Below are 25,438 nucleotides of genomic sequence, written 5' to 3'. Positions count from 1 at the left end.
CCCCGCACAACACAACACACACACAAGGAAAGAAACACCTTTCAATTTCTCCATCCATCCTCGTCCTTTTCTCCACCGTATTTTTCTATACCTCCTTTTTCCACCTCGTGTCCCCTATCTCAAATCCGGTTTTTTTTCAACGATGTTTAAACTTATCAGACGTATTTCGTACTCTGTTATTCCTCGTCCAGATCGTCCTTGGGAAGAAGATCGTACGTCACAAACTCTTTTTTCTTTCTTTGTTGTATAGTCTAACACATTAATCTCCCTTTTTTCTTCTCATTTAATTTCAATTCTTGCTCAGCCACTTCGAATGCTCCAACTCGTCGTAAACGTCGGATAAGTTCAACAGAGCCCGAAACCACTGATGAACAAGAACGAGGAAAGAAGAAAAAGAGAGCTAGCAGTGATGATGATGATGATGAAGAGAGTAATAAAGAAGAGGATGGGGAGCCACATACGATTTCTACAGTTTGTGCGGATAATGAAGATGGAGTACGGAGGGAAGGCAGTGTTGAAATCAAGTTTGTTACTGAAGGCGTTAAGGAGGTTGAGCTAGACGATAAAACTAGTCTTGCTGCTGAAGAAACGAAGACGAATGCGGAGTCTTTACCGGGAACCGAAACTGCCGCCGAGGAGGAGGGGAAGGATGATGATGTGAAAGGGAAACCTGATGATACCGAAGACAAAACCACGCAAGAAGATACTGTAATTCATCCAGAAAGTATTCCTCTCCCTGGAGAAGACGATGAATCGGATGACCTGGCGTCTTCTTCACGGTCATCATCTTCAAAAGAAGAAGATTCAGTGGTGGTAACCTCAAACGAAACGACTACTGATACGCCTGTAGAATCCCCTCATGTTGAACCCATCACAGAAGAATCAACAACCACTTCTTCTCCAGATACACGTCCTCCTCGTACTCGTGCTTCCACTAGTCCACGAAAACGTCTTTCCCAATCCCCTCAGAAACTCTTCACTGCCGCTTAAAAAGAAAAGTCCGTCACTCGTTTATACTATCTATTCTCCATCCCTATCTTGCATGTTATATACATTCTGTATACCCCCCTACCTACCCTTTGCTCTACAAGGTTATACACACCGAAGGCCTCCCCTCCCCTCTCTTTCCTTTCATTTTCTTTTGGGGGAGCTTCGGTTATATCCTTTCTACTACAATATGTCCTACTTTCCTTTCTGTGAATCACTCCTTTGTTTGAGACGACGACTATTATTTTCAAACCTCTCCTTCTCTCGACTCTCTTTGTATAACCCAATCTTTCTTTTGTGATGACTTTTTTTTGCTACCTATATATAAATATATATATATAAGTTACGATCTATACAGATAAGTATCTATCAATTATATTCTGTTCCCATCGCTCGCTCGTTTTTGATATAAGTGGTGTTTTCTTTTCTTTTATTTCTTTTGTATATATATACTGATTTCTGTGAATTGTACCACCGTTTTGAGGGTGAAAGGACTGTTTTGGCTTCTGCTATCTCGCAGCAGTGGGTTTGAGAAGATATTCAGAAGAGATAGGATAGGTAAGGTGAAGTACTAACTTACTCACCAAGGACAGTCTATCGGAAATGAACCGATGAAGGTTTTGATGTGCTTATTATAAGTAGCCTCCTGTTACAACTTCGCGAGAACTAAGAGTTACTCGTAAAAGAAACTTGGGAGACCATCAGCAGCTTCGTTCCTTCTTCAACGGTAAAGTTAATCACCCGTTTACCTTTTGCGAGATCTCCGTTCTCAATACCGTATCAGATGTAAACGTCTGTCCCGCCGCAAGAGTAGACCGTCAATCAGATTTCTACAGTGAGTCTTTCTACGAAACTTATTCAGCTAGAATGGGCCTCTCTGAATGGGCCAGCCGTGTAACTCATCGATTCAATCCTTGTGTCAGATTAACACATGCGTTTATCTGACATGCGCAATCGAATGATCGAGTGTGCTTGGCACTGTTATCACGTACCGGTTAATAAAGAAGCACACCTTCTTGACTGATTGAGATATACCAAGGTGTGGTTACAACAGAAATTATCCAGTCGTGTCCGAGTCCATGGTTTCATGTAACTTGAAAAAGCACTCTGAAACAAGATATAATCAATTCTCTCGGTACATCATAGGGCGTAGAAAACAATGCTCAACGGATTAACATGGATTGGTGTACTTAGTGAGGCTAGCTTGATGCAAGCAGGTACAAGTTCCGCCCGGTCATATGTACTGAAGTCATGAATGGAAGCAGGAGCAGAGAAGGTGGCGGACGGTCGGGTGATCGAGTTCCCTAGTAGTGGTTTTAATAACACTGGCAAAAACGCGGACTTTAGTAATTATCCCGGCATATTTTGAGGTCAGATTTGTATTTTAGAAGATTCGTACAAAGCACTGAGAGCTACCATTTTCTTCAATGTTGTTCATCATACTTTTCCTGAGCCCTTGACCGGTTTTGCCGATCAACGAATACAGAAGTACTATCTACTATACCCTTGATTTGCGATTGAAGTAGATAAGATTAGTAGTAGGGTGTTCGGCTTTCATAGCTTAATGAGTCCGTGACTGGTCTCCATCACTTAAACTTTGGTCTGCCACGGTTTTAATACCAGCCTGGCACCTTGACAGAATCTAGAATACGATGATCGCACCCTCGATTTCCATGAGCTAAAAATATCTGGTCCTGGCACTAGTCACAGTGGTCACCGACTCGAAAATTTCCCCGTCCATAGTTGACTTTTTTCAACCACAAGTACTCAATCAAATCTACTAGCTTGTAGAAACATTGTAGCGCTTGATGCTGAATAAATTCAATGCAATCATATAGCATACTACAGATCAACAGGTGCTCAAGCTCAAGCGGGACACTCGATCTATAATTAGCACATACCCCAAAGTGCGGGGGTTAATGGCGCTGGACACTTCGTCTTCATAGATATGGCCAAGCATCCTTCATGCCATGCTCGAATTATGCTACTTGTAGATAAGTTTATCTACACCCGCACGGACCAACTAACGTAGATATATAACGATGTCCAATACTTGTGAATACCTCAGTGGATTATATCCTCTTGACTGCGATTCACCTGCTCCACTAACACAGTAACCATCTTTCTCTACCACTGTTTCAACTAACTCATAACGTTGAGCAGATGACTTACACCATCAGCATTCGCGTCTACCAGACCACCCCCAAAGGCTTCTTCCGTCCCGTTGAACGAACCAACTGGAAGTATGCTAATGGCGGTACTTGGGATGAAGTGAGAGGGGAATATGTCCTGACCATGGGAGGTAGCGGAACATCTGGTTCTCTCCGCTTCGTCTCTTCGGACACCGATGAGAGCTTCGTGGCGACGTTTGGTGTTCACAACTACAAGCGTTGGTGTGACATTGTTACCAACTTGACAAACGAACAAACGGCGCTCGTTATCAATCAAGAGTACTACGGTGTCCCTGAAAGGGACCAGGCAAGGGAGAATCAGTTGACGAGTTACAATGTCGCCAATGCGAAGGGCAGGAGGTTTGCCATCGAGTATACTGTTACCGAAGGGGATAATCTCAAGGCCAATCTCATCATCGGATAAGTAAGTATGACAGTATCCTGATTCTTGCTCAATGTCACTAATGTTTTCATTGTGCGATAGGTGCTTTATCCGCCTACCGTCTCAGAAATCATGAATGTATAGTGACTTGTTTTGAAAGGGCTCCTGTAGTGTTTCCAAATAGTGAATTTTATGCGAATTGAAATGCATAAATATACGTTGTTGTTCAGTGTACCACACATGTGCAGGCTGCATCAGGCTACGAGTCATCGAGCATTCATAAACACCTTGTCCGTGAGATGCAATTCACCGCCACTGGTCAGTCTTGATAATGCTGTCTCTACTAAATCAACCAGTGGACAGGATGTCCGCACGCCGATTGGCACGTGCGGCCGAGCCCCCTGCCCTTCTTCGTGATGACTTGACTAATGGCTGCCACTGACTGCTTTACCTCCCTCTCCACGCCGCTCAGATATTCCAAAGATCTGAGATAAGTATCTGATGTGCTGGAACTTCCGCTATTCAAATCACACCTGCTTTTCGATATCACAATTGATAGATATCAAAAGACCGCAGTCTTGTGACTCTATACGCAGTCACTGACTCACTTCAGGGCTCTCCAAGGTTAGAAGAGTGTACAGAGGTATACATATGGGATGCAAATCAACTTCTTCGGTTCCGAATGCTATAATTATCGGGAGAGACTTATTTAAAGCTTTCAATGATTTTTGAGAAAAACCTTTTTTCCCTGATTTTACGATGCCGATCGTTGAGTCGTTTTATTTCGATTTACATTTTGGCACTGATCCCTTTTATAACTTAGGACTTGAGTGGATTCGAGACGAGTGGCTATGATTCGACTTTCGAGAACTCTGAATTGGGATCATTTGTAGTCTCAACGACGCCCGTGGTTAACAGCAACCCTCCTATTCATCATTGGTCAGTTATTCTGCCTAGCTAGGTAGCTTCTGCTAACTCAAAATCTTCCTTTATCTAGGCGTGCATCAGCGCTCTACAAGCTTAACGAAGAAACACGTTCAACTGTACTCGACGCATGTACCGGACCGGGAACGGAGTTCCCTTGCAACATGATAATAAAGTCAGTGGATCCTCGAGGTTTCACCGCCCAAACCCATGAATGAAACATACTGACCTTCGGTATCATGGACAGAGTCACCAACACGGACTTCGATATGGTTCCCGAAGCCACCATCCAATGGGTGTACGATTCCTTTTCCGATAGAGAGCCCCGCGTCACTCTAAAACAAATTCTCGAGCTAATGGTATCTTACAAAATGCACGCTTTCAGGTCTGATAAGAACGGCCATGGATGTTTGACTTGGGTTAGCGGTTTGTTGATAGTTCTGGAAAGACGTGGTATCCTTCCTGCTGGATCGTATGAGGAAGTGAAGAAAGTAGCAGAGAAGGCTGGATTGAGGGGTCGAGTTCCTGGTGACTGCGATGACACTAGGAACGCGGATTTTATCTATCCTGGTATATTTTGATATCAATGTTTTATTTTAGAAAATTCTATTTCTGAAACACTGGGCGAGGACGAAGTACGTTGTGGCTTCTCTGAATTCAGTCTTCGTATCAACTCTACACCTTGTCACCTTCCTCATCCACTATCCGTCCCTAGAACTACATCATCACTTTCTCATGACCCACACCTTCTCATGCCTGGGTTTATCTTACGAGCAGAGGCATAGATATGACGTGGTCACGTACTCGGTGCGACCCGATTGTTCTCCAACCTCGTTCTGACCTCCTGGGAAGCCCACAGGTTCGAGTCACTTTCTATCTCTGACCTTCGACTTCGACTTTCGTCATTGCTATTTCTCTACTATCCCTGCCCCGCTACCTCTGGTCTTCCATTATCCGACTCCTGGACGAGTTTCACGCAGCACAAAGCAACCATTTTCTCCGCGTCGTTGACAATTTCCTGACCTCCCTAACCGAATGTTGAAACATATCGATTGTTTATTGATTACTGATGGAGATAGATAGGATACACAACTTTGGGAGTACGACCCACAACAAAAACTTGGTAGATCGTGGTAGCGGCAGCTTCATTCCTTCTTCAATGGTAAAGCTTATCACATTTGTCAATTGCGAGATCTTTGTTCTCAATTCCGACGTCAAATGAAACACCCATCTCGCGAGAGTGGACCACCAACTTCCAGGTCCCAAGGATTCCGGTGAGTCTTTCTACGAGACTTATTGACTGGGGTGGGAATAACTGTCAGACGCGAAACCTATATATCGATTATTTAGGTATGCCTCTGGATGCCCCGGATTTTCGCCTCTGAACACGCGATTCCCGTTATTCCAAGTTTCAAATTGACGGGGGAGCCATCGGGCTCCACCTGTCGTTCAATAGCTGTTCAGAAGATGCGATTTATTGCTGACACTAATTGTTATAGGCCCCAACCAACGCTACGTGTTGTCTGACTGGATACAGATCATTATGTTTCAGCTAGATTGCAAAATAATTTGGGACATATCGAAATCAAGCCGAGCTTCCAGCTAAATGGCCGAGAAAGTGCTCGGACTACTAGTAAATCAACAGGCTAAGCCATTGGTCCACTACTAGTCCTACGTTCTCCAAGAGGTACGAATCGTGATTATCTGCCACTGTGTTATCGATCGTTCTAGCATGCAGCGTCCATATGTCTATAGCCTTGGTAGTCATCACCCATTCTATATTCGAGCTGTCAAATATCAAAGCGGATTCTGGCCGTTCGGCGAGATGTTGATAGCAATTGCTGCATAAGGATTCGGTGGTTATGTGCTATTTTTAGGTCCTTCAACTTGGACAACCAGGATGGTGAATATCGCCTCAAAAGTGTTAAAGTGATGTATGTCACTCCTTTGTTTTTTGAGGGAGAGATATGGCTCAGACGTTCCAAGTTTGAATAGTGAAATCGATGAATTTCCTGGTCTTTTTCGGGTTCGGGCATACGGTGGAAGAACTTGAAGGTTAAGAAAGTACTAGTTTGGAGCGTGTCTTAATGCTCCTCAGAATTAGTGTCAGTACTTAGTACTTAGTACTTAATCGTCAATCCGATGTTAATCATTGGAGCCATGCCTACTAAGATGTCGCGCTAGTACTTAGTTGTCGCCCGATGTTAATCATTGGAGCCATGCCCACTCTCACCAGTGTTTTGAAATTGTCAAGGTGGAGTGTCCCGTATGGACAGGAGATTGGAGATTGGAATCACATTTAAAAAATAATCGCAATTGCGGTTTTCTTCGGTCTGTCGTGGTGTTCAAGAACATATAAAAAGTCAAACCTTTCAGCCAGTAAAACTTCAGTACCGATAACTACTTCGCTTCATTCGACAAGAAATATGCAACCTACCCAACTCTTCTTCGCTCTCGTCGCTCTCTGCGCTACGGCCGTCATGGCTGGCCCTGCCCCCGCTGGTGCAGTTGAAGCTCGTGGCTTTATCTGTGACTTCCTTCCTCAACCTGCTGCCGATGACGCGTGCAGCACCGTCTGCAAGCAGGAAGGCAATGGCATGGGTGGCCACTGTGTCGGTGAGTGCATAAACCCATGATTTAGACGAATAAAGTTTAACAAGTGGTTTACAGACGGTACCTGCACTTGCTTGCACTAATTGTGAGATCGAATCGATCTCCTTCGTCCACTGGACAGGTAAGCATCTTCATTTTTACTATAAAAATATCGTGACTCAGTACGCATTAATTGTACAGTGTAATATATACTAGTGTTTTTGAGGGAAATGTAGAATACTGTGCTAGCTATTTCAAACATTTCCAAATCTTCTGAAATATTACCGTGTTCTGTTTCTTCATGATAGCTCAACGAAGTGAAGACGATTACTTTTTCTGTTAAGTTGATTTGAGTCCTAGTCACTTGTGGTGATAATGGGCAGATGTGCAACACCGTCCTCGTCGCCTGCTGCCTTTGTGTCGGGCCACTGCTATGAAAATTTTTATCCTTAGTGTTCGTCAACATGACCATCTAAAACTGCAGGAAATCAACATTGAGTCCGCTGATTCTCGGCCTATATGTGTCAATCAACGGATCTAACAAAACATACTTGTATATTAAATGGTCTATGATTAAGGGGAGAATGGAGATAGGGGAGATTGCGATCAGTAGCGGCTCGCTTTCGCCAACGGATAACATTGGGGAGCACCCAATACTCATATCGACGGGAAACTAATCTACTACCATTAGTACAGATGTGACCTAAGTATCCCCGAGTGCTCGGCCAATTATATATATCCCTTTCCAACGTTGGTAGAGCAGAACAAGCTATTCTACGGACATAACTTGAACAAAACTCCAGCACGCAGCAAAACACATGGTAAGTATATCAACAGAAACGATCCTAGCAGTGGTAGTCTGGGTGATAGCAGTGCGAGAAGAATGTAAAAAGTGTAACTCCAAGGAAAAAAAGATTTTGTTAGTTCCTTCCGAAATGAGTTTAAAATATAAAAGAGTCAATAAAACGCGATAAATCACTTAAAGCATCCAGAGAAAATGAGTAGATCACTTAAGGCCCCCGTATGGTCGCGCTGGACATGTGTTTCATCCTGTTTAGTGAAGAGGTCCTGGACTCGCTCGTTGAATTCGTGATAATGTTATCCAGAGCCTCCTCCCCATATCCAGGGGTATCCTTCCCACCGGACGTGGGAGTAGGAGACCGCTCACGTTCCCATGTCTCATCATCTTCATCATCTTCATCATCAGACGTATTTCTCCGCCATCGTGAGCTCATGCTCTCGGCGGCGGTTCGGAAAGTCCCGTCTGACGCATAGGAAACTTGACTTATTCGCGATTCTGGACGAGTATCCTGAGAAGATACGGGATGGAATGAGGATGGCGGCGGAGGTGCTGATGGTTTCACCGATTGCGGGGCATCGGAAGGCAACTCGTCAGTGAGTGCCTTCGAAGGGGTTAGTGGCTGGATGACCGTCGGACTTGTGAGTGGCGTGGGTGGTTGTACTATGGTGGTTATAGGATTTTCTATCATGGAATGCGCAGTTCTCGTTTCTGGAGAGCTTGAGAGGTCAGAGGTCTCTTTGGAAAGAGTATCATGTGGAATTGTGGGGTCCACATGCGAGGAACCCTGAGCCTCTTGTTCCGGCTCATGGACCAGTTGACTTTGGTTATCAGCTGCCATCACTTTCATCTTTCCTTGATCACCACTATCTTCCGCTTTTGAGTGGTCTGGAGTCGTTGGATCAGGGTTCGAGCGGCTCTGAGTCTCCTGCTCTGGATGATCAATCCTTTGAACTGGTTGTTCCTCCTTCTCTGGGTGTTTCTGGGCTCCGCTCTCCTTATGCGCACCATCGATGGCAGGAAGACCTTCGACGTTGATCTCAGCTGGCACTTGTACACCAGGTAAACCATCTGCAGAGGGCGTTGTGGAATCACCAGTAACTGTGACTTGACTATCCCCATTGCTAGTTGTTGCTTCCTGCACCCGGGCGTTTTCGCCGTCTTCCCCATCTGACGTTCCGACGGCCGAATTCGAGTTGGTATCACCGTTACTACCACCGCCAGGGGCGACCGTTTCCTCAAATTCAGGTGGCATTTCCCCCAGATTCTCCCTACTCAAAGATGCAAACGCGATCGCATCTGGGCCATATGGAACTCCGAATCTCACAAGGCTATCTCGGCTGGAGATCATCCGCATTTGATCCGCCGTAAGCCCGCCTCTCGGGTAAGTGAATTCTGTACGAACGGCCGTATGTGTCAAGGGTGCCGAAATGGAGTTTAGTGAGATCATGGACGGTGACGACAAGTTCGGCCGGGAAACGTTGTGTGAGGCAGATGACCTCGGGCGGGACGACGGGCGGAGAACAGACGCAACTGACGGACCACGCCCGTGGGAGCGTGAGTGTGAATGAAATGAAACACCAGAAAGGGAAGAACTGTTCCTGACATGGGAAACTGCAGAACCAGACACCCGATTAAGTAGGGAACGGAGACCTGCACGCCTTGTTGGAGATGAGGGGGGAGAAATTGTTGGGGCGGGAGTAGGGTTTGTGGACGCATTGTTGGGCCCAGCATTGGCAATGTCACGGCGAACGGTATGATCCCCGTCTACCACTTCGAAGTAAGGCGGGGCTTCGCCTCGATCGGTTGTAGAAGCGGGGTTATTATGATCGGCGGATTCAATTGGGGCAAGGGATGATGTATCAGCCGAATCACTGCCCGTACCAGTACTTCCCGAATGTCTGTGAGAAATTGAAGGGAGGGTCGGGGCTAGAATATCGGGGGCCGCATGTTGGTCTTGGTCTAGAAGGGGAGAGTTGGGGGAGGAGTCTGGCATGGGTGAATACTGAAGTCGCTGGGCATCAGTCATTCTTGCCTCCGCCTCTGCCTCCTCACCCAAATCTACTACAGTAGCTAGGGGTTGAGGCATTTGGACCTCCTCCATGCCGGCTGGACCTCTAGTGATCGTGAGTATCCCGATCTAATTGATTTAAGATTTGATTTAAGACTCACTGCAGTATAACTACTATTTCCTGTTCGCCGGGCTCCTTGGCATAGACAGGTAAGGAATGCGTAGATATTTGTGACGGTGTGCGTCGCGTGCGTCTTCCTCTCCTCGTAGTCCTCGGTGTGTAACCTGGACCGTTGATGGTACCAGCAAGTTGTTCAGCCGTGAGCTCTTGTGGCTCAGTGCTATAGTTCACCGCTTCAGGGTCACCTACATGTTCCCTGCATCTCCTTAAAAACCTAAGGCAGGCTTTGTGACATTTCCAAATGATGAAAATCCCCAAGACCAGAGCGACACCGACAACGACGGCGATGGGAATCTGACACAACGGTCAATCGGGAGGTTGCTAGAGAATATATAGAAACGTACAACAGTGTTCTTAGATGTATCCCTTGAATAAAGACGATGTAATGATTCTTTACTGTCATCGAGTGGGTGGCCATGTGCAGTCGCCAAGTTTGCACATAAAAAGGTGAAAAGAACTACAGCTTGAGATGGAGGACCAAAAGGAATCTGACCCTTTTTCAGTATACTTTATTTATACAGGTCAAGCACCTCACCTTCATGAGCTACGGGCAGTATATGTTAATATACAAGCCCAAAATTGCCAGAAGGATATACACACCATTGTAGTCGATGGACTCGACCCAACCACATCGGAGCCACGGTGGGTATCCCGCCGAGCCCGGACCTCGTCTGCGCTCTCAACATAGTGTGATAAAATACTTTGAGTGTTCATTGTCGTTATTGTCATGTCATGCAATTGTCATTAAAGCAAGGATAGCCGTGAAGAAGCGCTGATAGTCGTGCAGGATGATGCAAAGGATGAGATGCGGAGAAAATTTGCGGACAAGAGGTGGACTTTTGGGTGGGTAGCGTGAAGTGGCTGTTTCCCAACTTCGGCCAGCTCCGCCTAGCATCATTGCCGTCTGTACCAAAAATACATAACGACTGTTGTCACGTCTTCTTTGATCTTCTGTCCCTGTAGCTTACGTACTTGTCGAAACACTCGTCGGTTAAAGCCTCCTCCGTCGATCCTACCTTGGTTTACTACCTACTAATGATTCAGCTTTCTCTTCATCGTGGACTCTTCGTCAGACTAGATATGTCTTGATTGATCACCTGGACTCTCAGCCCCGCTGCATTCGGTATTTCGATATGCATGCCTGAATAAGCACGGTTCATTTGCCTGTCTGTGCATCGCCTCACTCCTAAAGTTCACTGCTTTTTGAAACGTAGATATAACATTGAAAATACCTGGGTAATAAGCATCTTACCTTCCCCGGTCCCCTATTCAGATGCTATCATATCGAAGTCCGAACCCAAGGTCAAATTACATACCTGCCGCTCACAATCTATGTTTTTCACTCGACAGATTTTGGAAGTAACTTGGCCAAGCATGATAAAGTGATTTGGCCGCTCTAAGATCCGCTTGAAGTCCAACTCGGACTGCAAAATTATTTAAGCGACATCGTTCAGACTGTACAGCAGACTTACACCCTATCACGCAATATTCCTATGGATAACCCAGAAGACCTACAGCCTCGTCACTTGCAAAGACTAGCAAGAAACTTTCTCGAGAAGTATCATATAATATTAAAAAGCTTCGACTTCAAAATGATCTAAATCCTAATATGCCAATCGGATGTTTCTCGGCAATTCCTGATCTCCAGAACAGATTTAAGTCGTCCCCTAATACGGCCTCTCATTATTATAGACGGCAATATAACTACTGGTGTCATGATCATGGGGCATACATAGTACGAACCATTGAAGTAACAAATCAAATCCTGAGTCGTGAAGAGACACGACGTTCGCGTTACCCTTGTGATATTAGGCACATGGAGTCATCACCAACTTTAACGTCATGAAGAGACATGGATGGTCCCATGTCCCAGGTCCCAGGTCCCATCACGTTAGCCGTATTCAATGCTTATCTATAAATTACACTTAGTATTACGAACGTTTTTATACTTCCGCAGAAGAAATTCATCTATCTCGCGTGCTGAAAGCAACATGTTGTTATCAGTATCAGATTCACGTAGAATATAAGGGGAACTTACACAGTTCTCCAGGGGCCTCCTGTGGTATCTGTAGTTCCGCCCGAATTAATTTGATTCCACATAGTCTGAGGACTCGCACTTACAAGATGTCCAGACGTCGGGATCTTAACATTTGACGAATTTTTCAGCCTCCTCCATACCCTTAGTCGTGTCGCTTCAGCACCCAGCATCCTCAAAGGTGACGGGCGTCAAACTCATGGAAAGTAACGAGGTAAGTAATTAGCACTCACTCTTCCCCGGGTCTACCAGGAACGACCCAGCGCAGTTCAACTCGCTCATCCAAGTCTGACAGTCTCTGATACGTTTCGTACTGTGCTAGAGTGGCCGCGAAGACAATAGCCTCTTGCAATCCAGGCATCTTCAACATGGCTGCCTGACGTCCTTGAATGTCTTTCGTGTTATAGAGTGCATACTCCACATAGGTTTGGAGCACTTCAGGATCCCAACGTTGAAAAAATTGTTTTTTCTTGAAAGAGGCGAGAGCTTCCTCTCTGTAAAGTAGAATGAGAATTAGCAGATGCATTACGATAATATCCACGACATACTTCGATGGCCACGTCTCGCGACGATTGAGCGCACCTATGATATTGACGTTGACACGCGGGTTTGACAATTCTAGTTCTTTTGTTGCATAAGGCTCGAGGATCACAGGATCGATTAACATGAGAGACGAAAAGAGCTCGGGATGTTCCAATGCAGCAAAAGCCCTGCTTCACTGTTAGTAAATTCACTTCAAGAATAGTTTGAAACTGACGCTGAACATCCACCATACGAATGACCTATTCCCATAAACGTCCTATGTTTTAATCCATGGGTCTTTCTATGCTGTATCTCTTGAGGAGAGACACGTGGAAGATGTGTCGGCAACGGTGAATCGTTGGCAGACGAAGGTATAAAATAATGTAAAAAGTTAAGAATGTCGCGCCCGTTGTCAGCCCAGTCAACTAGTCATAAGAATCGATAAGTATTGGATCTTTCAGGTACCGCAACAACACACGTACATGTCAGCCCCAAAGACTCTTGATTTAAAAGAGCAGAATCCCCATGTTGCACAGCATCACAAGCCCAAATTTCGTCCACAAGTTCGCCTGAAGGCAAGTTCAAAAGTAACTTAATTGTTGGTTCCCAAGCCTGGAGAAGTATAAGGCGATTATGGCTTGACGTTAGCGAAGCTCTGATATCGTACCTCCTTATGAAATCCATTGGCATGAGCCAGAAACAACGTTAAACCAGATCCGGTAGCTCCTTTCCTGACAAATCGATTTAGGCAATTCCATAGCACGCGTGGATGTCCCGATGATAGAGCAGAATCTTGACGCAGCTGCTTGCACAGTTCCTCGTAATACGCCATCCGTTCAGGCTTTGATAAAGTTGGAGGAAGAGGCGGTGGCAAGGGCTCATATGGAGTTGTTCGTAGGTGTGCCGCAGGTATGATATGCGTGGATAGTGTGAACTGTGGGTGGAATGAAGCCAGTCGAGGTTTACAAGGCAAATCAGGGTATTGAAGAGGTTCCGGAGGTGGATAGACAGGGATGGTCGGACGCGGAATTATCTTGCAAAACGCGGCAGGCTTCACTGGAGGATATGAGAGTGACTGCATAGCAATAGTCGGGGATAAAAAACGCGTGAAAGAATGGGTGGTTGCAGACTACTGCTCAATTATGCATATAGCTTGAAGTGCCCGAAGACTGGAAGTGATCTGGCACCGGAACAAACAATATCCGGTTAAGGCCCGGCCAGTGGCCACTTCTCTCACTCACGTGAAAATCAGTGTTCGTTATCTCATCAGTGCATTTCCCGTCTATGAATAACCTTCCTCTCATCTTACAGGATTGTGTTTGGAAACCTCAAGTAATGTGACATATCTATGTAGTTTGTGAGTACACACAAACGAAGAAGCGTTTACCACTGATCGGCATGTTCAATGATCGATTCGATCACATCTGGACGATCAAGGTACGTCACTTGTGATTGTAGAAGCGATGAGATAGTGATCATGAGGGGTTCTTCGATCGTGCTTCATAAAAATGTCGTACCATCATTAGCAGTTCCGGCGCCACGCCTGTTCTTTGAACATCTCTTCTCTCAAATCGCTCTATAAAACAGTTCTAAAAATACAGTATCCAGTTCTTCTTCGAGTGAACGCGACCAAGGAGACCGTCGTTCAAAGTTCATCGTTGACTGAACTACTGATGACTGGTAGTAAGTAGTGTGGATTTAGTGGATTCAACGATCCCGAAGCCGGAAATATCAGCTGGACGAACCGCAGCGCTGCTAACATCGGAACTCATCTTATTATTGATAGGATATTGATAAGAAATGTACGATCGCTATAGTACTATGTACCAAAGCTATAAGGAGAGCAATAAGTCAGAAAAATAAGCATGAGTGACGGTGATATACATGTAGTAATTAGTACAGTATTGATTCTATTTAACGGTGCCATCCTAGTGAATCGTTGATTGAACTCGATCATTGAATGTTCCCGCAACAGTAAATTGAATGAAGCGATTAAAACCCGCCAATGCGAACCGCCACTTGGAAATTTGTGATCGGCTCTACGAAAACAACAAATGCAATGACTAGATTCCAAATTTATATCATAGCGTCATAATACTTCGAAGGACCGATTGAAAGGCGCTCAGAGTTCGCCTATTCATCCCAAGTCTTTAAATGATCAAGCCGTAATGTCCTTATCATAAAACAATTAGCCTTCGACTAGGCTCTTTCCCTAACTTGGGATTGCAGCAGTAGGTAATGAGAGCTTAGGAGACGCTGCGACCGCATACGTTTGATACTCTGGTGAATCATGATAAATTGTATGTCGGGCTTTACTTATCACCTATTTCCCTCGGCCTTGAATTTGTTCAGCAGTGGTGGCAACCATGGCACACTACCTCGGTCAAATTTCAATTCGTGGCAAATCCCAGTTACCCCACGACACAAAAGATAACTCTACGGCTGCCAGGCTAAATCACCGTGACCGTCGGTGTCCCACTTCATTAAATACACAAAGTAAGGAGTAAGTACGTAAACACCCCCCTCGAGAAAATCATGTTCGTTTTGTCCCTGAAGTTTCGAACTTTTTATATGCTCCTTGAAACGAAATACTAGGAAGTTGTACGTTACATAACACTTGCAATAACGAAAAAACGACGTTCCCCCCGGCCGAACTTGCACCCATGTTCAACTTAAGTTAGGATGAGAGAAACGAAACTTGATATGTACTTTACTTCGATCCCGGCGGGGCCGACGCAACCGTTTCTCAATTTTGTTGCCATGCCGTTACTATATCGGCCCTGAGAATTTGTCTGAACTTCGAGCGCGCCCGGCGGTGCCGTTCTTTCATAAATGGTCCATTTAAAAAAATCACATCATCAAAAAAACTCTGAACTCACTGAACACACTCCCACACGTAATACATCACCGAACTCCTCCTTGTATTCTTTTCCTTGTTTTTTTTTTTTTTTGCCTTTGTAAGATGAAATTCACTAGCGCGTCCCTACTATACATCATCACAAACCTGAATGTGTTGTTTCAAAAGTCTTCCTCATAACTATTTTTAGCAAAAGAAAGCCGAACAATTTACCAAATTTAAGAACCCCGCGATGTGTCGTTTGTTTATTTTTGAGAACATGATTTTTGGGCAAGGTTTACTAGCTGGAGTTTTACAGATATGCGGCGTTGGGTCATCTATAATTGAAAGGACAGATATATACAAAATTAAAACAGTTTTTGAAATTTCCATTTCCAAAACCTGTTTTGTTGCGTTTCATCGCCGGACCTCGGTTCTCGGAGATGATGGTAATCAACACAATTCCATAAAATTCCAGCTTGTGCCAACTCATTTCGGCCGCGGTATTCTGACTGTTCATGGTCAACGATTACTGAATATCAACCACCTCAATCCGTCCCAAAATTCTGTCCAATCAAAAGATCTCCGAGATTGCGGAGGTCGTGTATAGAGTTGAGAAGACACAATTACCCTGGAGTCTGAAATCAAATTCTCGACCTTCAATTTAGAGATGTAATAACGGCTTTAGTTACCATGCGAGTTCTCTTTGTTTTGCGTGTTTTGCTTCTCCTTTAATCGCCGTTCCATTTCCTCAAAGGCATTCATGACGACATTGGTTGATTTCTTTGTGTGATGTGTCTGAATGTTTGTCGGCCACTCGTATTCGGGTACATTCATCTCCGTAAGCTGCTTGCGGAGGGTCTCTAAGGATTGATTATAGGCCTCCAAGGACTCTTCATAAAGGTCATAGACACAGACAGCGCATCCCGACATGCAACATTCTTGCAAAAAAAAAATGAAAAATGATGAGTTTTCCTGTCGGTGATAAGCCAAACTTGAACACGGACCGTACCATCCGAGTGTGGTGGTAAAGGTTGAATTGGCACTACAAAGCCTTTGAATGTAGTCATTCTGGAAGGTGCAGGGCGAGTGGGAAGGAGGGTGGTCGTTGTTTGAGGGGCTGGCAGTGAGAGCGATAGTTTTCCTCGGAGGGATCTTTCGAGAACGCGGTACCGGTTTCCAAGGTTTTTGCCACCCCTGCCTGGATTTTTGAGGCGGTTCTTGGGGACGGCATGTGACAGGGGGAGGCGGGTGCGAGCGTGGTCTGCAAAAGTGCGACTGTGAGGAAGAAAGGACATGAGGTGGACATGGATCGGCGATAGCTGATCACGCGTAGACTAGACGGTTGCGAGGATGTGCTTCTGGCTGCAAGTGCGCTGAGACATGTACGCTAGCCCCATATGGTTCTCATGAGGCCCAGGTTCGTGCTGCCAACGCGGCCCCTGTACGTCCACGAATATAACATGCTCAATCTTCCGAGGAAGACCTCCCGCCAACCATGGACTACTACGACGATCCTCCAGCTCCCCAGGAACCTCCCCAGATACACACCCCTCTCCCCCCTCCCAGACCCCGGCTCACTCCTCAAACCGACTCGCACCCACAAACTTCCCAAACGAGAACAATAGAGGCTATCCCAGCAACGTGCCCCACACGCACCACAAATTCACCCGGTTCAAAAAACAAATCGAGAACAAGGATTTCGTCTTCTGCAGTACGTACTTTTGAGATCACGGAAGCCGGTACTCACCGTTGATTCTCCCAGGTATTAAACGGCGCCAAAGCCCATCTATCTCCCCCAACCACCATGCTTAGTCCTCTTGCTCTCACCCGACGAGGCACCATGTCGGTCGCGCCCCAGTCAGAACGACATAATTCTGCTGATATGGACTCTCGGTCGATGATATCATCACTCTTGGACGCATACTGTCGATCAGACGACGCATGGGATGATGATGCGAGTGAAATCTATTCAGATGAGACCGCATCGCTGGACTACCTCGCAAGCCCTTCTTCCGTGTCTTCCTTTCATCGCCGACGCGGCTCAAATTCCACCATCGTGGCGCCCGAATCTCCATTGAGGCGCTCAAAGTCTACGACTTTGCTTATTGAAGCACCTCCACAATGGGACTCGCTAGCTTCTACCAGCTCTGCACCTCGAACTGCTCCTGTCAACAAAAACATGCGCCCACTTCCTCCACTTCCTCCTTCCCAGCGCTCCAATGTTAATGTTAGACCCCTACCCTGTCCCCCCTCCCAACCCCCTCCTTACGCTCCCGTGTCATCAGACATACCTCCAGCATCTTCCTTACACACAGCATCTTCTACTTCATACAGCAATTCTACATCGTTCGTTTCTGTCTCTTCGACTTCCAAATCCACTCCTTCCTTAGGTCTGAGCAAGTCTACAGATAAACCCATAATTTCGAAACACCATCTCCTTCCACCTCTCCTTACAATTTCCGCCTCTCCTTCAACAAGTCAACAACAACAACCTAGCCCTCTAGATATACCTATTCCACCGTCGCCAATGACAGCTCGACGCCATCAAGCAACTAAACTCACCAAAATACTGGGTGAACAGATATCCCCGGAGTTATTAGGTCCAAATGGAGCGATACGGAGGGTTCAACGTTTACCAACCCCTCCTCCTCCTGTTTCCACCACTGCCGCTCAAACTGCCAAGAATGAAATCACTCTACCACCGACACGCCGAATACAATCGCGTGCTATGCGTCCTCATGCTATTTACGCATTTGATGACACGACTTCCGAAGAATCCGACAACGACCACGTTTCATTATTCGATTTTACAGAAATCAAAGTTGAGTTTCTGAATGAAACTGAAGAGTCGGATGATACGAGTTCGTCTAGTGATCCTAGTGAAATTTTATCACCGAGTGATAGTATTCTTGAGTTGGAGATGGAGGAGTTGGAAGAGGCACGGATTGGGCGGGTGTTGCAGAATGTGATTAGGTATCAGAAGGCGGATAGGGTTAAACGAACGAGTCGGATGTGGGTTCTTGAAAAGAATGGTCAGAGATGGGAGGAAGAGGATCAGTTGAATATACGACGTGCTTTACGCCAACTTTGAGTTTTTTTTCGATTATCATACAGTACATCTTTTACGCACCCTTTTTTTCATGGGTGTCATTTGTTCTTTGTTCCTTAATTAGCGTTTCATCACATGTGTATTTTTGGATATCGAAGCATACATCACATTTTAAAACCCTCCTCCTTATTGGCATGCCAACAGACCCATTTACACAGAACTTGACATACCCTCCGCTAAACTCCTTGGGTCAACAACCCAAAGCGCAGCACATGGGTCATCATCTTCATTATTTCCATCAGTTACTACAACGTCCAAATCCGATTCAGCCAACCGTCCAGAAACCCGAGCCGATTTGATGTCGCGCAAGATGGTTTTGACACTAGACCTGTTTCCAGTCAAGGTGGTCCAACCCAATTCGGCACCCCAAAGCATCGATTGGACGGTGTGCGCTGTTAATTTGGGATTGACTTTGGTCACTGGTGCACGTTGGATTTCTTTGGTATTATCATGATGATGATGATGTGGGAGTTCGATAGAACTTGGAGATTTGGTGTGTAGGCGAGAACGCGGATCTGGTACGACGATTTCATGAGCAAGTATATACTCACACGTCTTCTTCAAAACTCTACCAAACCTCGATGGACGAAATTGGGCGTATGCGGTTGGACCGAGAACGGATATGGGGTCGGGATGATTAGAATATGTAGTAGTAGGAAATATGTTGATAGGTAAGATGGGGATATATTGAACAGGATACCGTGATCCTTTCCAATACGATTGAATTCCTCCTTCTAGATCATCTTTATGATCAAGTAAAGCGTGTACCCTCCTTTTTTCATTCGCGCCTCCAATTTTGTTGACGATAAGAAGACAACGTGATCGAGCTTCTGGAGTTGCCCAAAATTCTACATTTGAAAAATCATCATTGGTGACGATGGAGGAAAGTTGATCATGAATTTCTTGGATTAGACCTTTGACCATTTCTTGAAGGAGTTGACGAGTGAGTGCTCGGGCTTGTTTGATATACACCTTTGGAAGATCTTCAATCGTTCGTTCCGGAAATACTTTTGGGATTTTGTCTTGTGGTTTTTTATTTGTAATTCGGGATTGAGTTTCTTTCCAAGTACGATATTCTTGAGGAGGAATAAAACGTGTATGAGCTTCTTCGGTTGTTGAAGGAAGTGGAAAGTGAGTGAGGTCGGAGACTAGAGCGATGAGAGCGGAAAGATCGAGTGTTATGCGTCTTGTTGGACGACAGGGTAAAGAGGTGTGATGAGAAGTTGATCGTAAAGAAGTATCGTTCTTAGCTAGTTCCGCGTCGCTTCGCTCGCCAAGTTGAATATCAATACCCATATCACGAATAACATTAATTGTTTCACAAATTCGAAGAATGGGAGTTGGATCAAGACGTGTCAGTCTTAAAGTGATCTTGGGTATGTGAGAAGAGGTTCCTTCGATTGGATTCGCCGTAGCCGCTTGAAGTAAGGATCGAGCATTACGGATAAGAGAATTTTCGAAGTCAACTTGTGAAAGTGAGGGTGGCATGCCTTCATATTCTGTATCAGATTCGTCATCTGTGAGATAAGAATCTATTTCTCGAAATTCGGCTAGAATTCGCGAGTTTTTGATGCTTCAAACCCTTCATTAGAAACCTTATGTCACGCAATTTTAATGGGTACGTACGTATTGACCCTGATCCAACGACGACCGTTCTCGGCTACGATATCAACCTTGACGCCGGGAGCCTTTCTCTCACTATGCTGCCCTGATCCGGCTTTTTGAGGCGGCAAACCCCCATCGAATGTCTTGAAGACGCTAAGGACGGGAGCCTTGGCGCATACAAGCTCATTCCAAACTGCTATCAAGTACGGCGCATTGGTAGATAGGGGTGGTAAAGAAGCCGATGATGGATCTTCGAGAAACTACTGAATGAAAACATCATCCCGCGTTTGAAAATTTTTGCAATGTATGAAGACCCACCTTGCCGAGAACATCGAGATCGAGACGGATATACTCTCGAAGTTGTTTTAACCCAGGAATTTGCTCTTGATGGACCCATGGTGAGTCATCCGACGAATTGTTATTGAAAGGTTCGATGGAAGAGTCGAGTATGGGTGGTTTCAAAGATAAAGGTTGGAAATCAGCAGATGCGGCGTAGATTGCTTGTAGCTTTGAATGGAGTTGACGAAGTTCGGGATAGAAATTGAGAGTCATAGTGGTATGTCAAGGGGTTGACGTGCTGTGTAGTTGTAGCATTTGATGTCTGCTGGCATCATCATCACAGATGTCTAGAAAAGTAAGAAACCTCGTATTCGGCCTATGGCTAAAGTCATCAATTGAGGTTGAGTAGCAGGTCTTGTTCAATGTATTCGCTCGGTTAGTCTGCTGTGAGTATGATATGATTACTATACAGTCGATACAATTTTCTTGGGGTGTCACTTGTGCCTCTACAAAAAGCATCGAGTATACGCGTTAAGGGCCGATCCAAGAAGGACAATATACAATGTAGTATCCCATCTTAACGATTCGAACGGAACCATTTTTTTCATACTGGAAGAGTATCACAATCTAACGGCGAAACCTTCTGTCCTTCCAGTATGAAGCTCATTTTCAGGAAATATATTCGTATCTCACAAGCAATGGATCCATGATACTGAGGCGGCATAAAAAAAATAGACGACTCGGAGATGAGAGAATAATACATACACTATTCTAAGCAGACCAGATTTTTGTTTTTTTGACAACTCTGCTCATCTCCGAAGGGAACCACAGTGGTAGTAGGTGTTAACCGGAAGTGGGTTCCTTTATATGAGCAAAGGCTCGAAAGGTAAAGACGTTAATTTCCAAACTAAAGAAAGGATACATAGACGGTATTCTACTTATACTATGGTAGAAGTACTGCGGACAAAGAGATCGATTCGGGATTTGTGAAAGAAGAAGAGGAGATAAAAGATAGCTGATCTACGAGCTGCGGATGGACTGCGAGATCAGATAAGAGAACAAAGGAACATGATAAGGACATTGTTGGTAACAGTAGGCCTGCAACATATTCTCCGGGAACTGCCAGTTTGGTAAACCATTGCATACATTAATTAAGGCAATTTGCTTTTTCTTCACCAATTGCTTGCCATTTTTATTCGGGATATTCAGCGAAATGCACGTCGATGCGTTCCTATGAGCACACTGCATCGGAGCCTATTCGGCGGTGATTTGTCCCAACTTATGCCACACGTAACAACGTTTTAAGCGCACTCCAATGGTGTAGAGATGATCATCGACCAAAACCTCAGAAACGCACCGTAAAGTATCCCTCGTCTCTTTTGAAGTGTCTCGGAGACTGGCAATCAATCACGATTGTATTTTTGCTATATATAGTCCATGACAGGCTTAGAGCAATGTGCCAACTCAATGGCCAGAACTGAAATCGGCTTTTCACCGTTGCGAAGAAACAAACGACGCCATACAGGCAGTGATTCAGGCAGCGACAGTACGGAGGTAACGATGTACATGGTCACTAGTTCCCCATAGAAGGTCAAGAGCAGGAGCGCTGAGAGATGGAGACGGCAAAGCGATCTGAAGCAAGGCATTTTGTTTCTGTTTGACCTCGGAATCAGAGTCGTGAGTGGTAGATATCTTGGAATACACAATGATCTCCATCCAAATGTCCATGTTGCCGATACTATCCATTGAGATCATGATAATGCGAATGGAATGTGAGTGCAAGCAAGTCAATCCCCACACGCTTTTTCTCTGCAGGCTGGAGTTTGCCGTGAGTTTAAATCACTGCCACCCCAGCGGTCTGTATTATATAGCCATCGTGTTACTTCAACACAAACTTGAAAATTCTACGTACGAATTTTGTAGTTTTATCGCGCAGATTTTTTATTTGCTCTCAGCCGCCTCTTTGTTTCATTTTTCTGTAGATATGTCATAACGGCACTACGGAATGAGCGAAGCAGTTCCTCCAGATCCGCCACATACGTTTTATGGGGAGAGGAAGTTGAGTGTGTAATGACCCTTTCCAGCGACGGAAATAGCGTCAGGAGATTTTTTGCTACTTTAATCTTTCCCTCCAAAGATGGAGGAGACGAAGCGAGGTCGGTGATGGTGAGTTCTGTTATGCGACTGGGGGTAAGGGGAGTCGCATCATCAAGAAGTTCATCCTGAAGAAATGACATATCAAGTGGAAGTTTGATCGTGTGTAGATGATCTGCTCGAGAAAGATGGATCAACAGAGATGCTGAAAAATGTATGGTATAGTCATTTATTATTGAGAGAGTCCGTAGGTCCGGCCAGGAACTCAAATATTGGCATATATCTGCCTCAGTGAAGCAGTGAGATATGCCATTGAGTTCCAAGGACCGCATCGTTTGTCTTGAGGTGAGAGACGACAGGTCCTGCGGCAGCATTTGCCGAAATGCTGAACGATAGGCTCGGCGGAAAGTGAGTGAATGCAGCTGAGGGAAATTAGTCGCGACTTTGTCGCATGCCATTTTCCAAGCAAGATTGGGTGGTTCACACATAACGACTATGAGTGATTGCAAAGACGAAGATTTAATATCCCCCGCAAGGAACTCTCCAATCTCAGGCGAATTGCCAGTAATAGAAAGAGTTTGCAGGAACGGCGATGGAGTGACTGTTCGTGTTTTTGCGCTGAGAAGTGGAAGAAGCCTGAGGTCGATCTCCAAGTCTACGAGATTTTGAAAATTCTCGAAGACGTTGATGATCGAGACCCCAAAAGTCATCCGCTGGACAGGGAGATTGCTTGGTTCGTTGGAGAGTTTGAGTGCTACCAAACCCCGAAATTGCATGCAAGTTCCAAGGAGGGTGAGGGGAAATTGACCACGATAAACTATACTGCTTAGCGCCAAAGCCTGCCAAGATAGCACGGATTGAACCGTCATAACTCCCTCGAATTGAGCCGCTGCAACAGCAGTGTAAGAGATGGATGTCAATGAAGGTGAGATCAAAGTTCCTATAGCATATATCCATGCCCCAACAGCTTTCCATTGCCTAAAGTCGAGATCGAGCGACTTTAACTTGGGAAGTAATGGGTTGACGCCGAGTGCCATGCTAAGGATTGATACCGCCCCCGTTTCCTTCGGAGGACCAATTGTGAGGCGCAAGTGTTGGATACGTGACAAATAAATATCGACACGTCGACGAATGTTATTTGGAATGTTGGGACATGTCAATGTCTATTCAGAACCTCGATCAGTACGCAAACTTTATAGCAGTAGCTACGGTAGGTGGAATCGAGACATACCCAGAAACCTCCATGATCTAGCGAAAATCGAAGGACTTCTGGAAAAAAGAAGAGAGGTTCCAAGTTGACATTGATCACCTGAGTAACGGGCACGAGCGATGTCATATTTTGCCATAGGAGATCTAGTGCAGGAGTGGTAAGAGATGGAGAAAGTAGAGCGACCCGAAGGAGGCACTTTCGTTTCTCCTTTGCTTCCGATTCAGAATCCAGTTCCAAAGACAATTTGAAGTACTGAAGGATATTTGTCCAGATATCCAAATTTCCAAATGCATCGGTGGACATGGTGTCGACCGATGAAGCAGCAGTGCGAAGTCGGATTATCTTTGAAACTGTCTTTGTTTATTCTTACCTTTATTGACAAATATCCCCTCCAGTTATATACTATGGACAATTGATAATACGAGTAGTATTTCTTTCCAATCGATAGTCGTAGCTGTCTATTTCTCCAAGTCGGAAAGCTCTCGTGTGCTGCTACAACATTGGCTCTATCGTCACAAGATTCAGATGTTGCTGAGTCTATCGGCCAAGTCATTCATGGTGAGATTATATGTGTGTTTTGGGTCTGATGTGCATTCAGTATCAAATATTGAATTGTCGAGGATGAAGAGTGGACAATAGAGAATAATAAGAGCTGATGGTACTAATGAAAAAAAATATGGGAGGCCTACTAGATCCGTGTTTCTATGTGTACGTAGCCTGGACTTGCGGCTGAAAGCCTCGCCCTTCACGAACTCACGTGTACAACTGCGCCATCGTTATTGATCTATTGAAAAATTTAGCACCGCTGGCGAAAGACAGAGAGAGATAAAACTTACTCTCTTGAAATTGTTTGGATCCGTTTGATAAAAGTTCGCAATCGGCCGCTTAGACGCGGCACCTCCGGTCTTAGCCCCCATCGTTCTCTGCGAGACATCTTTGATACCCGCCAACGCAATCTCAGGCGTCGTTCTCTCTGTAACATCATACCTCACAATTGTCGATGAAATCTCCCACATTCTAACCCTCGACTCCATTGTATCATTTTACGGAAGAGGAACACCCATCACCTCCGAGAGCGCACGAACAATTTTCCAATCTTCGCGTGCAGCACCAGGCGGGCTGACGGCCGCTCGCCCCATTTGGACACGACCTTCGATGTTCACCCGTGTCGTTGATTTCTCGGCGTATGCTGATCCCGGTAAAGAAACGTCTGCTATTTGAGCACCAAGGTCACCATGATATCTTTATAATACGACAAATGCGTCCGAAGGAATCGATTTCGGGTCGATCTCGTCGGCATTGAGGAAATAAATGGATTTGGGTTTTATTTGAGACGCGACGCGAGATGGTGTTAATCCAATTTCATAGGCAGCAGCACGAGAAGCCACTCATAGTAGGACGCTGAATCCATTCCATTCAGGGGTAACAAGTCGAGCCTTCTCCTTCTCCACAAGCTTTACAAGGACCTTATACACAGCAGTCGCATCAGAATGTTCAAAGAGGGCACTACCAACGATCACCAAAGGTTTCTTCGCTTCCGCCCACTTCTTCGAAAGAGCACCCTAGTTTTGTTTAAGCATTTGTTTCAAACCTACATGTCGTCAGCTGCCATACAGTTATGATGGGATAGCGATAACGCACCTGTCTGTCCCCTTATTCGGGTAGAAAGTTGGCATGATGACATGAGCGTGAAATCAA

The 25,438-nt window shown here is 45.3% G+C and overlaps 11 protein-coding genes across 11 annotated transcripts; 5 read left to right on the top strand and 6 right to left on the bottom strand.

Annotated features, from left to right (window-relative positions):
* Positions 1-17: 17 nt before the first annotated feature.
* On the top strand, positions 18-990 carry AGABI2DRAFT_180397 (hypothetical protein; the record flags this gene model as incomplete). Its single annotated transcript, XM_006455187.1, has 2 exons — positions 18-212; positions 305-990. The coding sequence occupies exons 1-2, from the start codon at positions 143-145 to the stop codon at positions 988-990; spliced, it is 756 nt and encodes a 251-aa protein (XP_006455250.1). The 5' UTR covers positions 18-142.
* A 1,950-nt stretch (positions 991-2,940) lies between these two features.
* On the top strand, positions 2,941-3,843 carry abl (ABL galactose binding lectin). Its single transcript, XM_006455186.1, has 2 exons — positions 2,941-3,100; positions 3,148-3,843. Exon 2 carries the CDS (start codon positions 3,151-3,153, stop codon positions 3,580-3,582), a length of 432 nt encoding a protein of 143 aa, XP_006455249.1. The 5' UTR covers positions 2,941-3,100; positions 3,148-3,150; the 3' UTR covers positions 3,583-3,843.
* A 456-nt stretch (positions 3,844-4,299) lies between these two features.
* On the top strand, positions 4,300-5,045 carry AGABI2DRAFT_121182 (hypothetical protein; the record flags this gene model as incomplete). The annotated part of the gene is made up of 4 exons (XM_006455185.1): positions 4,300-4,308; positions 4,364-4,479; positions 4,538-4,639; positions 4,712-5,045. 4 exons carry the CDS (start codon positions 4,300-4,302, stop codon positions 5,043-5,045), a joined length of 561 nt encoding a protein of 186 aa, XP_006455248.1.
* A 1,817-nt stretch (positions 5,046-6,862) lies between these two features.
* AGABI2DRAFT_194884 (hypothetical protein) lies at positions 6,863-7,394 on the top strand. Its single transcript, XM_006455184.1, has 3 exons — positions 6,863-7,080; positions 7,135-7,198; positions 7,258-7,394. Exons 1-2 carry the CDS (start codon positions 6,891-6,893, stop codon positions 7,158-7,160), a joined length of 216 nt encoding a protein of 71 aa, XP_006455247.1. The 5' UTR covers positions 6,863-6,890; the 3' UTR covers positions 7,161-7,198; positions 7,258-7,394.
* A 602-nt stretch (positions 7,395-7,996) lies between these two features.
* On the bottom strand, positions 7,997-9,882 carry AGABI2DRAFT_194883 (hypothetical protein). Its single transcript, XM_006455183.1, has one exon. It carries the CDS (start codon positions 9,849-9,851, stop codon positions 8,067-8,069), a length of 1,785 nt encoding a protein of 594 aa, XP_006455246.1. The 5' UTR covers positions 9,852-9,882; the 3' UTR covers positions 7,997-8,066.
* A 2,055-nt stretch (positions 9,883-11,937) lies between these two features.
* AGABI2DRAFT_209647 (hypothetical protein) lies at positions 11,938-13,785 on the bottom strand. Its single transcript, XM_006455182.1, has 8 exons — positions 13,272-13,785; positions 13,087-13,216; positions 12,840-13,029; positions 12,631-12,792; positions 12,316-12,576; positions 12,169-12,256; positions 12,086-12,113; positions 11,938-12,027 (listed from the first exon to the last, which is right to left on the bottom strand). Exons 1-8 carry the CDS (start codon positions 13,683-13,685, stop codon positions 11,960-11,962), a joined length of 1,341 nt encoding a protein of 446 aa, XP_006455245.1. The 5' UTR covers positions 13,686-13,785; the 3' UTR covers positions 11,938-11,959.
* A 2,053-nt stretch (positions 13,786-15,838) lies between these two features.
* On the bottom strand, positions 15,839-16,737 carry AGABI2DRAFT_194881 (hypothetical protein). The gene is made up of 3 exons (XM_006455181.1): positions 16,453-16,737; positions 16,133-16,381; positions 15,839-16,078 (listed from the first exon to the last, which is right to left on the bottom strand). Exons 1-3 carry the CDS (start codon positions 16,508-16,510, stop codon positions 15,963-15,965), a joined length of 423 nt encoding a protein of 140 aa, XP_006455244.1. The 5' UTR covers positions 16,511-16,737; the 3' UTR covers positions 15,839-15,962.
* Positions 16,738-16,938: 201 nt separating this feature from the next.
* On the top strand, positions 16,939-18,534 carry AGABI2DRAFT_121177 (hypothetical protein; the record flags this gene model as incomplete). The annotated part of the gene is made up of 2 exons (XM_006455180.1): positions 16,939-17,154; positions 17,206-18,534. 2 exons carry the CDS (start codon positions 16,939-16,941, stop codon positions 18,532-18,534), a joined length of 1,545 nt encoding a protein of 514 aa, XP_006455243.1.
* A 168-nt stretch (positions 18,535-18,702) lies between these two features.
* Positions 18,703-20,709, bottom strand: AGABI2DRAFT_209642 (hypothetical protein; the record flags this gene model as incomplete). The annotated part of the gene is made up of 4 exons (XM_006455179.1): positions 18,703-19,524; positions 19,561-20,102; positions 20,252-20,417; positions 20,476-20,709. The coding sequence occupies 4 exons, from the start codon at positions 20,707-20,709 to the stop codon at positions 18,703-18,705; spliced, it is 1,764 nt and encodes a 587-aa protein (XP_006455242.1).
* A 1,678-nt stretch (positions 20,710-22,387) lies between these two features.
* Positions 22,388-24,043, bottom strand: AGABI2DRAFT_180390 (hypothetical protein; the record flags this gene model as incomplete). Its single annotated transcript, XM_006455178.1, has 4 exons — positions 22,388-22,412; positions 22,477-22,735; positions 22,796-23,693; positions 23,762-24,043. The coding sequence occupies 4 exons, from the start codon at positions 24,041-24,043 to the stop codon at positions 22,388-22,390; spliced, it is 1,464 nt and encodes a 487-aa protein (XP_006455241.1).
* A 189-nt stretch (positions 24,044-24,232) lies between these two features.
* Positions 24,233-25,416, bottom strand: AGABI2DRAFT_180389 (hypothetical protein; the record flags this gene model as incomplete). Its single annotated transcript, XM_006455177.1, has 5 exons — positions 24,233-24,277; positions 24,498-24,524; positions 24,577-24,713; positions 24,822-24,982; positions 25,382-25,416. The coding sequence occupies 5 exons, from the start codon at positions 25,414-25,416 to the stop codon at positions 24,233-24,235; spliced, it is 405 nt and encodes a 134-aa protein (XP_006455240.1).
* Between the last annotated feature and the right edge of the window lie 22 nt (positions 25,417-25,438).

This window comes from Agaricus bisporus, assembly GCF_000300575.1.
Source record: "Agaricus bisporus var. bisporus H97 unplaced genomic scaffold AGABI2scaffold_10, whole genome shotgun sequence".
Taxonomy (NCBI): domain Eukaryota; kingdom Fungi; phylum Basidiomycota; class Agaricomycetes; order Agaricales; family Agaricaceae; genus Agaricus; species Agaricus bisporus.
This window is presented reverse-complemented; position numbering and strand designations above follow the sequence as displayed.

Coding starts and splice junctions, on each gene's coding strand:
- AGABI2DRAFT_194884 (XM_006455184.1), top strand. CDS start 6,891: ATGCAACCTACCCAACTCTTCTTCGCTCTCGTCGCTCTCTGCGCTACG. Junction 7,081..7,134: donor CATGGGTGGCCACTGTGTCG/GTGAGTGCATAA, acceptor AGTGGTTTACAG/ACGGTACCTGCACTTGCTTG.
- AGABI2DRAFT_194883 (XM_006455183.1), bottom strand. CDS start 9,851: ATGCCAGACTCCTCCCCCAACTCTCCCCTTCTAGACCAAGACCAACAT.
- AGABI2DRAFT_209647 (XM_006455182.1), bottom strand. CDS start 13,685: ATGCAGTCACTCTCATATCCTCCAGTGAAGCCTGCCGCGTTTTGCAAG. Junction 13,030..13,086: donor AGAGTCTTTGGGGCTGACAT/GTACGTGTGTTG, acceptor TCTTATGACTAG/TTGACTGGGCTGACAACGGG. Junction 12,793..12,839: donor TCGTATGGTGGATGTTCAGC/GTCAGTTTCAAA, acceptor ACAGTGAAGCAG/GGCTTTTGCTGCATTGGAAC.
- abl (XM_006455186.1), top strand. CDS start 3,151: ATGACTTACACCATCAGCATTCGCGTCTACCAGACCACCCCCAAAGGC.
- AGABI2DRAFT_194881 (XM_006455181.1), bottom strand. CDS start 16,510: ATGACTACATTCAAAGGCTTTGTAGTGCCAATTCAACCTTTACCACCA. Junction 16,382..16,452: donor TTTACCACCACACTCGGATG/GTACGGTCCGTG, acceptor TTTTTTTGCAAG/AATGTTGCATGTCGGGATGC. Junction 16,079..16,132: donor AAACAAAGAGAACTCGCATG/GTAACTAAAGCC, acceptor ATTTGATTTCAG/ACTCCAGGGTAATTGTGTCT.